Source organism: Nestor notabilis, unplaced genomic scaffold (assembly GCF_000696875.1).
Source record: "Nestor notabilis isolate BGI_N333 unplaced genomic scaffold, ASM69687v1 scaffold25432, whole genome shotgun sequence".
Taxonomy (NCBI): Eukaryota; Metazoa; Chordata; class Aves; order Psittaciformes; family Psittacidae; genus Nestor; species Nestor notabilis.
Window position 1 is genome coordinate 1 of NW_009920058.1, and position 11,587 is coordinate 11,587.

General features: G+C 53.6%; 1 protein-coding gene across 1 annotated transcript in view; it reads right to left on the reverse strand.

The window, feature by feature from the left end:
• Positions 1 to 7,948: 7,948 nt before the first annotated feature.
• Positions 7,949 to 11,587, reverse strand: part of LOC104402608 (hepatocyte nuclear factor 1-beta-like) — a gene marked incomplete at its 5' end in the record, with an annotated part of 3,952 nt that continues 313 nt past the window's right edge. Inside the window, 3 exons of the mRNA XM_010010521.1 lie at positions 7,949 to 7,969; positions 10,680 to 10,798; positions 11,501 to 11,587. The exon at positions 11,501 to 11,587 is cut by the window's right edge and continues 81 nt beyond it. Coding sequence (XP_010008823.1) covers positions 7,949 to 7,969; positions 10,680 to 10,798; positions 11,501 to 11,587 — 227 coding nt within the window. The remainder of the gene's footprint in view (positions 7,970 to 10,679; positions 10,799 to 11,500) is intronic.

Genomic DNA, 11,587 nt, shown 5'->3' on the forward strand with positions numbered 1-11,587 from the left:
AGCTCCGCTCTAGGCCGCGCCAGGCCCGGGGCACCGGGAGGAGACAGCCCGGGGCAGGCACGGCCCTGTGGGCAGCCCGAGGGTGGAAAGCTTTGTTTGGGTGTGGATCCCTTCCCTCCTGCGCCTTCCAGACCCCGTCACTGCAGCTGTAACGGGGTGTGGAAGGGGCGGGAGGGGAGGGGGGTGTCTGTTCATTCCCGGTTTCCGTTCTGTCATTTATGTGCGCTCTAAACAACTCAGAAACACCGAATCCGGTATGAGCCATAAAACTGTTCGACATCTTTATCAGCGTTTTGTCCCTTTGTGTGTTCCTGATGGCAAGTTAATTGTGCCGACGGCTTCGGCTACTTTTAAGGGGGGTCTCAGCTGAATAAAAGGACAAAAGCTTTTGTGGGCGGATTTTGTGGGGCTGTGTCTGCGCTTTGGTGATTTACACTGTCATTAGCTGGTCTCGGAGCACTGGCCTCTCCTCGTCACAGCGCCCAAGCAGAGATTACCGGCTCTGCTGGGCACAACCAGGACCTGGATGTTTCCGAGGAGACAAAGCAGCGCCTTAAGAGCACTTCTCATCGCCCAGCTCGTCCCTTGGTTTATATTCGCTCTGTGGAGTGATGGGGAAGTGCCTTCGTGACCTGCAACAAGTGGCTCTGCCTTTCCCTGTGAAAGCAGAGGAGTGTTTTCCCTTGCTTCCATTTAAACCCATCCGATCCAAACCATTCTGTTGTTAAAAACCACTTAGGGCTCCTAATTTAGACCCTCCTAATTCAGACGGTCTCCTCCTCCTGAACTAGATGATTTAAGGTCCTTTCCAACCCTAAAACCATTCTATGGTCCCAATGCTTTTAGACCCCCATAGACAGAACACTGCAGCACAGGTCTGACCCAAAGGCAGCAGTCCCAGTGACACCTAAACTGAAGAATGTGCCCGCTTAACTTGTTTAATCCTTGATTTCCACTGACAGAATCCGGCCTCACCACTGTGCTTGGAGAAAGAAGCGCTGCAGGCAATGGCAGGAGCAACCCAGCAACTGGCTCAGCTGCACAGGGCAATCAAGAGACTCTGCACAGATTAAGATCAGAATTTCTTTAATTCATGTATTTATTCATTATGATAAACTGAGAGACCCAATAGTCTCCTAGAACTCGGTATCAGATCAAACAATACAGATACTTTTCCTGGTGTTCTTGGAGCAATACAAACAGGAATCCAATTAAGCTACAACAACATTACAGGAACTATTTTATGTAATAAAAGTCTCAAGGGCTAAACGTTTATGCTGCCAAAACCCAAGAGCTCTAAGACATAGAAGCAATGGCTGTTGCCCCTCTTAACATTCACTGCTTTAATTACAAGCTTTGGGATGAAAAATGGCACAAACGCGATCCTCCCGCAGCCCCTTTCTGCCTGATTTATAGCACTTCTCCTTTGCCAACCTTTTGGCTTCCCGATGGATGGGTGGAAGCAGCCGCACGGAGACCTGGCTGGGTGCAGAGCACCACGACACTGACACTTCCCTCCTCTGTGTCCCCGGGTAAAGGCATTGCAGGGCCGAGACTCGATGCCACGTCCTTCAGGCCATTCCTGGGCTGAGGCTCTTGCTTTTCTGCTGGGAGAAGCAACTACTGGTTGCTGCGAGAGGAGGGGGAAGAATGCAGAGGCATTTGTGTAACAAAGAACTATAAATCATCTCCAATATCCATCACTCGCCAGGAGATGCTGTCAGCAGATTCAAGAGTGAGGAAACGGGAAATATTCTCTTCACCAGTCGACTGGGAAACCCCTTTGTGTAAGGAGAAAGGCACTTTCTGCTCCCGAGGTGGCAGAGAGCCGTGTGCCCGGAGCGAGGGACCTCCATCAGGAGCAGTCCCTGGTGGTATGATCCCGTATTCCAGCACATGCAACCAAAGCTGATCTGCCCTGGAGTGGTCGGAGGGGCCAGCACCAGTTCTGCATGTCACAGGAGTGAAAGGAAGAAGTCTATGAAATACAGAAATGGAGCAACTTCAGTTAACGCAAAGCAAAACAGCTCTTGCCACGGTGCTGGCTTTAGCTTTGCTTCCCCAGTGCTGCTCTATCAATTACCCAGCGCTAATTGCCAAGTCAGCGCTGACACCAGATGACCAGAGAGGCCTTTGCAGGGTGCGTGTGGTGCAGGAGCACAGGCTGTTCAGCTCAGCCCAGCCATGGACACGGTGATTAATGCCCCAAGAGCCTGATGTAACCTGGGCAATCCTGGTTTATTAGCAGCACTGGGCAGGTTGGGTCTCAGTTCCACGAAAGTCAGCTCAAAACTTCACCTGCTCTCCAAAACTGACCCTGTACCTGGATCAACTGGAGCTGAATTCACTCTTCCTCTGTTGCTTTGTGAGCACAGTGACCTAAAGCCTCCCAGAGAAGCATTCCTCTCAGGTGCACACTGCAGAACACCCCCCCAGGGCAAAGGATGACTGGCTTCATTCCCTACCATCGATCCAAACCTGTAAAGGGCGAGCACAGTGCCCTCTGCCAGGGAGTTCTCACTCCATCTGCACCACAGCAAACAAGAGACAACCTCCTGTGCCAGCTAAGGGGGCATCAACACACCAAGCCTCAGCCACACTGCGCAGGGGGAACACAGCACTTATTAGACCAGCTCATGGTCTTTGCATGACCCCCCTGCACCCCTTGTACGTGCAGGGGAACACGGAGCTTCCAACACACCAGGTTTGGCATGAAGTTCCAGCAGAGGAGAGTAGTCACCAGCCCGTTCTGCCTGGAGCTGCTGGCAGGGTGCCTGTGGACTGGGCTGGGATGTGGGGGAGAGCCCAGGATGTATGGTTTCCCCCTTTCATTGTTATTCCTGCAGACAGCCCCAGGGACCACAGCACGTACGGGCATGTTGTGAACAGCAGGGTACACCCCTGACCCCAAAACAGCCCCCATCCCACACGGGGATGCTCAGGGGACCGCTGTGACTGTGTAGAAGGTGAGGTCACTGCTCCATACCCAACACATAGCACTGAAATAAACCCCCTAAGACTGCAAAGCAAATCTGGTGAGCAAGTTTACTCCAGCACAAGCCCCATCAGGTCAGAGGTGCTTACCTGTAGCCGTGGGGTCCCCCAGCTCAGGCCAGTGTCTCCTGTGCATTCGTTTTACAGGTGTAATTACAGGACAGCGCTTGTCAGGGGAACCTTTGCGTATCTGCTCCCCACTATCCTACTGCATCATCATCACTAATATGCACATAACAGTCAATTAGCCCAGCTGAGTGCACTCATGACCTCTGATCCCTGCTGTGTCCCCCAATCCATTAACAGGCCCTCATCCTTTAGTTCTCAGTATGAATTGATGTAGCATCCATTCTCTTTCGGCAAAGAAACACGCTTCCTCATTCATCTGTCCATTTCCACTTTCTGTTCCTTTGTCCTCCCCTTCTGTTCCCTGTGTTGCTAACCTGGTCACAACTTCTTGACCCCGTGTCCTCGTCCCTCCCAAGGGTGTTGTAATCCCAACAGCTCCCAAAAAACTTTTACTTTTTTTCCCTTTACCCACATCTTATTTAGCAAAAATGGTTTCCAGCAGTGGGGGAGCTTTGATCCCCTATTCAGGAAAGCCTGGCAATGTTTTTTTAAAGACTTTCTTTCTAAGGCAAATGAATTCTTCATAAAGGGGGAAATGCTGTGCTGGTTGGTCTCTGTTCAGCTGAGGAAGACAAATGATCTGGTTTATTACTTGAAAAGCATAACAGTTGAGTGTGTAGATTTGTGATTTATCTGTAATTAAGAATCCATTTGAGCAGCATATTAATTACAGAGAGGAGAATTAATTTTGCTGCATATTAAAGTAAAATCAAAGTTCCTTGAATTACAAGATAACATGGAATGTCTGAGGGATGGTTTTGTGTGGCTCCATATTACATACACACTGGGATGGGACAACTCTGCTGCAGTGGGTATGTGGGGCTGCTGGTGCTTGCAGCTGGAGAGGCAGCCCTGGGTGGTGGGGTATCAGGGCCCCCTAAGACCTCTACAGGCTGGTGAACCCCCAGGTCTCTTGGTTGTTGAGGGGAGGTTAGTGCAGGGACTGTGGAGGTCACAGCACCCAGAGCTTCAGGAGCAATTGGAGATGCACTGGAACAAGTGGGGTTTTCTCTGGCCACTGAGAGCATTTTAAGGTGCTCAGCAGCACTGGGTTGCTTTAGGAAGGGCACTGTCACAGTGCTATTCTCTGATGCTGCTGCTGCTCTTTATGACCCACATCTCTTGCCCATCAATCCTTTCCCCATCTCACAAGCTTGTGAAGACCTGCAAACACATCATAGAACCCCCATGGGATCAACGCACACTGCCCAAAGCCTGGCTCAGGGACTCCTCCAGCTCCATATCCCTGCTCCCACGGCCAGACCCCAGCAGGGAGCTGGCAACGCCTGCCAACAGCCCGGCCTCCCAACACAAGCACTTGCTGCATTCCTCTGTGTGCTCCTCAAACTGCCACCGGCCCAACCAAACCCGCTCCAAGGCTTCAAAGGGCAGAGCGTGTTTGCTGTCCGCAGGGGACCGGCAATGCTTTCCCTTCTGACCCATCGCCCAGGGAGGCAGCACTGGGATCACCGGGTGGTGGGCTGGGGGGAGCACAGCCCCACACTGCTGCTGCTGCTGCTTTCCCTGCCGAAATTTCCAGCAGATCCGTCCATCTGGCTGGACTGGCAGAACAAGTCTGGAAAGCAGCATGTTTGGAGCCGGTGCTGTTGTGCAACTGAGTGTTACGTTTACCTGTGCGCCAAACGGCATTTCTAAAGTTGCTGGAATAGCTCGTCTGTATTTCGGTATCCCTGGAGACATCCCTGTTGCCTTCATGGCCAGCAGGACGCCTGCTTCTCCATGGGAATGACATGGGCCTTCCTTAGCAATCCGCATGCTTTGTGCTGGCTGATGTGAGCTGGAGTGGCTGCAGCAGGGCTAGAGCCCAGGCAGCGCAGGAGCACCGGGCATGGTGCCTGAGCCCTGGCGCTGCTCTAGCAGCAAGGTCTGCATCACCACCAGGCTGCCATCACACACCTGAGGATGGGGAGCCCAGCACCAAGGTGTCCCAGCCCTCCAGGATCAGTGACACGCAGGGTTTGGCCCTGGATGGCGTTTCCCTGGCTCCGTTCCTCCCCACAATTACAGAGGTGATAAGCACCATGGAGCCCTCCTCCCCAGGGACAGCCCCGCGCTGAGGGCTCATGCTCACAGTCTCATAAAGCCCTCTCATGGCTCTGGGGCAGGCAGTGAGGGTGGCACTAACCTGGTTTTGGCTGTTCTGAAGCGTGACCAGTAAAGCCTCGTGGCAGCCTGTGGATCCTCATGTGCATGGAATCCCCTTGCGAACAGCTCTGAACTGTAAAGTCATCACTCAGCCCTGTAAAACTCTATTGGTCGTAAATGAACTTTGCTGTGTTTCTGATAGCTTCTTTGCTCCATAACAACTGCCTCATGGCCAAACACAACGTGCCCAATAGCAATAGGAGGAAAAGGAAGATCTTCCAGGAGCCTTGTTTGACATTACATCGTGTTTTCAAGCGATTAATGGGGCAGTGAGGGTGTCTATAGGAGCAAACACTGCACCCAGTGCTTCTGTGAGCAAAGGTGAGGCCTGGACAGGGACAGCCCCATTCCCATCCCTATGCCAGCTGCTGCTCAGGGAAGCAGTTTGGATGGTATTTCACTGTGCAGAAAGGTTTCCTCAGCCAGAGGTTAAATCCAGATCAGGGAAAGGTTACTCTGAATGAACACATTGGTATGCGTAGCATCCACAGCATCCTCTAGCAACCCATCACGCTTTCTACCTTCCCCTCTCCTGCTACCCAGGGGTCGGTGAGAGCACATAACCAGCTACTGATGTGCTCCAAGTCACCCAGCTATGCTAGCTCTTTGCAACCAAAGGTCTTCAAAAACCTGACAGCAACCACAGCACACCTCCTGCCTCCCCTCCTCTTTACTGACCCACAGCCTCAGCATCCAGAACGATGGGGTTTGGCTTTGCCCTCAGCTCCTAATTGGTTTGCTTAACACTCAGCTGCTAAACTTAGCAGAGGATGAGGAATAAACTGTGCTGGGCTAAGGGCAACCTCATTAGCGCATCATTAGGAGGGTGAGGGTGTCCCCACCTCCTAGAGCCTCCTGCTAGTTTTAGCTGATACCTGGGGCTTCATATGAAACACTCACCACATCCAGGCAGGTAGAAACCTGGATCAGCATTGCAAGGGACAGCAGGAGGGACGTGTCCCTGCCACCAGCCTGCATCCCACCTCCTGCCCGACATCTGCCAAACCACAGCAGACGATGGCTGCGGAAGGTACACACCACACAGCAGCAATGGTTCAGAAGAAATGGTATTTAATTATGGTATACATTAAATTAAATGTCATTCCGAGTATTGGTCTCCAATTCATGGTGACTTATTCACCGTAGGGCAACTCCTATCAGTCCCAGCAAGGGTTAGGGTCCCCCTGTACATGACATTGTACAAACACAGAGCAAAAGAGCCTTTCTTGCCCCAAAGAAAGCATCCAGTGTTTTTCCTTTTAGCAGTGGTCATCCACCCATGGGCAGCTCTCGAAATCACTCCCAGTAGTTGGCACATGCTGAAGAGGTAACAAAAGGTTTGTAAAACTGGGGAGTATTCAATCCATTTACAAGGGGGAGCAGGGACGGAGGAGCTTGTGTCTTACAGGAGGAGAGATGGTGCCTTTTACAGCTACTGCAGCTCTGTGGTTTTGGTAAGGTTGGAGCCAACAAAACTCATCATCAACCTAATGGTGGAAAACAAGCCACCTGTACTGGCCTTTTACTGGGCAGTAACTGGGCACCCAGTCTCTTCTGTGCCCCAAAGAGGGGACAAAAGGGAGACAATGTCTGAACCGCACTTGAGGAAGACCCCACCAGAACTCCTTGCAGCCTCATTCACCTCTACAGCAGCAAATGCTACAGGCTCACCTGAAAGACGCCAATGCTGGACACTTCCCAATGGTCTGACGTGCTGCTGAGCGCTTCCCCACGCCACCATCATCCCCCTCAGAGCCCTCAAAGGCAGAAGAGTCCCTCGAGATCTCTGTAGTGGCAGTTTTCCCCTTGCAGATGGTTCAGGTCCTGCTGGGGCTCTGCTCAGCTCACCCTGTCCCCTTTCTTCACATGGGATGTCACCATGCAGAGGACACGCGTCTGCCTGTCCTGCCACAGAGACCAGTGTGGCCTTTGAATTAACTCATTTAACAGGAAGAAGAGAAATACAAAACCAAACCCATCCTCAGCTCTGACCTTTACAAAAAGAACCAAAAAACAACCAACAAAAAGGAGAAAGAGAAGAGATTCAGGAACAATATATACAGATGGCAGAATTGCACATAATTACAGTAGTTTACATCCATTGGACAAAATTTACTTCTTTTTATATAAATCTCTATGTATAGGAGTGGGGAAGGGTGAGGATGGAGCAGACTGTACCTATATTTACAGTTCAATTGGCTCAGTTCAACAGCACATGCAATTCCTCCTTCCAAACGCCAAGTAACAGACCCAAGTCCCTCTCAGTCCGTCGGGTGGAGGAGTATAACTTAAATATTATCCATCTTCCCTTTCTGCCAGTTCCCAGCACAGCTTGTTCCAGTTCCTCGGGAGAGCCAGCGGCCTCTTGCAAGGCAAATACTTAAGGAAAAAATCCCCAAGACACAGCTTGGAAATACTGCACGGAGGGAAGGAGAGGTCCCGGGTGGGCACCCGTGAATCCGGGCTCGTTCCCGGTGGGATGCCGGGAAGGGCGATGGGGAGTCTCGAGCCTCCGGCTCTGTTTCGGGTTGATGGGCTCCTCGCTGCGGCGCTGGGCTTTGCTCTGGCGCCTCCCCAGGCTTGGCACACGGGGCACCTCCGGGATGTTGTGGAAAATAGGATCCCGTTGCTATGTGCGGAAGCAGCGAGGTGTGGAGCATCACCAGGCTTGCAGGGGACACTGCGGAGGAGAGAGCAGCGCAGTGAGCGGCGGGACAGAGGTGGGGGCATTGCAGAGCGTTCGGAGGCATCACCTCCGGCACCACTCCAGGACCTCGATGCTGCCACACGAGCCCTGCCTGGCCCCGAGTGGGAAAATGCTTTCTAAGCCAGATACTGCCACCCCCTTCCCAAAGAATCATGGAATCACAGACTGGTTTAGGTTGAAGAGACCTTAAAGCTCCTCCAGTTCCAACCCTCTGCCATGGGCAAGGACACCTTCCACTAGAGAAGGTTGCTCCAAGCCCCTGTGTCCAACCTGGCCCTGATGGGATGGGGCAACCACAGCTTCCCTGAGCACCCTGTGCCAGCACCTCAGCACCCTCACAGGAAAGACCTTCTGCCTAATGTCTAATCTAGATCCATCCTCTTCTAGTTTAAAACCATTAAACTAGATGGGGAAGGAGCTGATCCACCACCGCATCCATCCCACTGCAGCAGCCCCTTCTGCATCCCCACCCGGGGTCCCCCCAGCACCCAGTGTGGGGCCAGGAGTGACCTTGTGGGCTGGAGCTCACAGCAAACATCATAACACAGAGATAAGGAGACGCCAGGAGCCTCCCATGACATGTCATTAGGGACGGGCCGCGGCTATCGGTGTTTGCTAACGTCATAAAAATGGTGGCTTGGCCTCAAGCCTTGTCAAAGGGACCGGGAGGTATTTGCCCCTTCCAGGTCTAAATAACAACATCTGATAAGTGATCTGTGGCATTGGGCTGAGAGAGGAGAGCTGGGGGGGCATCCCCACCAACAGGACCAGGAGCATCCTGTGCACCCCCTGGGTTTATCCATGTGCTCCCCAGCAAACTCCACTGGAAAACCGGGGATCCAAGTGACCTTCCCATCCTTTCTGCCCACCTCGGAGGAGCCCACTGCTGCCAGGCATCCTTGTGCCCAGCAGCACCTGCCTTCTGCCAAGGCGAAGCATGGAGAGGCCAAGGAATGGCCCCTGTTAGCCCCGGTCAGGGGCAGAAACCCAAATCACCAGAAGTATTTAGACAGGGGGGGGGGGGGGGGTGAGCAGCACTTATGGGTCCCTGGGCTCCCTCTTAGCACTTCATTTGCCCCTTGCTAATGAAACCACTGAGAAAAAGAATCAATATCCAAAGATGGATTTCTCCAGCTTTAGCTCAAATGGTTGGTAGGAAAAGAGGCCCCAGGAGCTGGGGGGGAACAAGAGCCCGATCCTGCCCCCCGGTGCTTGCAGGACCAACCCATGCTTGTTCATCATGTACAGGGGGGCTAACGGGGTGGGTGCATGCCTCTTCTGCACCCGTTTCCCGACCCCATCTCCCCCCTCCCGAGCAGTGAGACCTCCTCCTGCTTTAACTAAAGAGCACGAGGGTGATGGGGGGAGAAAGCAGAGGGAGCCCCAGCACCAGGGGCAGTGCTGGGCCAGGGGAGGCTGCTCACACAGCGGGGACGGCCGGGCGCTATCTCCGTGCCAGGCACGTTTCCTGCGTGCCCAGGGCTCCGTGCGGCCAGCCCGGCATCAAAGGCAGCCCGTGGGGGGAGAGCTCAGCTAATCAGGGGCAGTTCGGGCTGGGTGAGCACCAGATGGGCTGATAAAGCAGCACTGAGGAAATGGTGCTCCCGAGGCCTGACCGCCTCCTGCACATCGATGGGCACCCCACAGCACTACAAAGCACCGGAGCCCGACCCCAGCCGGGGGCAATGGTGTTCATCACCTTCCCGAGCACCCCCTCTTCTCCCAACCTGCCAGCCCAGCCCCATCCTTCACCCCTCGCCATCCATCCCCGGGGCTGTCTCGCAGCAATCCCCTGTTGTATTTACTCTGTGGTCATTGCAGGCATTTTTTCCCTCTTCCCCGTCAAACCTCCATAAGAAAGTTTATCTGGATGCAAGTTCAAGGCTCTCTCTTATTTATCTAGTGATCAATAAGGGCCACATATTTCCCACAGTCCCCAGAGGTGGCTTTCAGAAAGGGACTATTGTCTGAGTAAGGCCTCACATACCTGATTTGAACCAGGATAAGTCCAGCCTTACACCTGCGCCGGCACTGGGATGATGATAAAGGTTTATGGGAAGTCAGGGTGCATTGGAGCCTGGATCTTCCACTTGACTCCAACCAGAGTTAATTCACCCTGGACTCCAAGGCAGCGAAACCTGCTTGGTCCTGACCTTCTCAGCCCAGTTTGTACACCAGTAGGATGCTCCCACTCTGATGAGGCTGCCCCAGGGATGAGTATGGGGGGCTGGTACCAGCTGGTACCACCAGACAAGTCCTCATTGTCCAGCACAGTTGGGTCAGCACCCAAATCCCCATCACCCCATCTGCAAGGAGGCTTTTTGGAGCATGTGAAGGAGCTGGGATGGGGTTCTCAGTGCCAGAAGGCTCATCCTCAGCTTCCCATGTGGGTGCAGCACAGACAGCAGGACAAGGTCTTTGCCTTCCTCCTCCAGCCCCATTTCCAGAGGAGAAGTCCTCATTGTCCAGCACAGTTGGGTCAGCACCCAAATCCCCATCACCCCATCTGCAAGGAGGCTTTTTGGAGCATGTGAAGGAGCTGGGATGGGGTTCTCAGTGCCAGAAGGCTCATCCTCAGCTTCCCATGTGGGTGCAGCACAGACAGCAGGACAAGGTCTTTGCCTTCCTCCTCCAGCCCCATTTCCAGAGGAGAAACTCTCCTCCCCATCTGCAGGGCCATTACCTGCTTACTGGAAGACATATTGGTCAGCGTGCTGATGCTGCTGGTATCTGTCACCACCATCGCCGAGGGGAAGCGGGAGGTGTGGGAATACTGGGGAGGCTCCTGTTTGTGCGCATACACTGCGGAGAGGAGGGAGACAAGCAGCGTCATGGAAAAGCCCCCCACAGGGGCAGAGCAGCCGAGTGCTGCACTACAGCAGGTCACAGGGGTGCTGCAGGAGAATGAGCACGGTGGAGGCAAGGATGAGATAGAACAAGGCATAGAAGGAAATCAGCGCCTGCCTCTAAGCCACCTCTCGGGTAGCAGGTCACCCTTGGTGGGGACTGAAGGGCTGTGGCTCAACCACACATGGGAGATCCACAACCCCGCTGCAGCACAGCCCCGTGGGGGTGCTGGATAAACTTGAGCACCAAAGACAGATCCTTTCAGGGCACAGCAGGGAAGCGTTTGCTTTGCAGAGAGCAGAAAGCCACCCCTTTGCCAAAGTGGGTGATTTAAGGACACAGAAGGAAAAATACATGGAAGTTTGTACAAGATGCTGGAAGGGTGGGGGAACGCATCCCACTTGCGGGGCAGTACAGCGTGGTACGTGAGATGCAGCACAGTGGATAGCACAGGGGAAGGAGAGGATGGGGTGGGATGTGGCCACACAGCAGCACCGTGCATCCCACTCACACTGGTACCCAGGAGAGAGGCAGCAGCCAAGGGTGCGAGCTTGAAGTGAGCGGGGGTAGTACAGAAAGAAAAAAAAAGCCTATTTTCCAGCTGAGCTCATTGTCGGTGCCCTTCCCTTGGCAGGGACCACCCGGACCCTTCCTTACTGTGCGAGTTCTGCAGCTGGGTCACGGTGGCCATGAAGGGCTGCTGTGACATGTGGCTGGGCGACTGCTGCATCAGCGGCTGCTGGT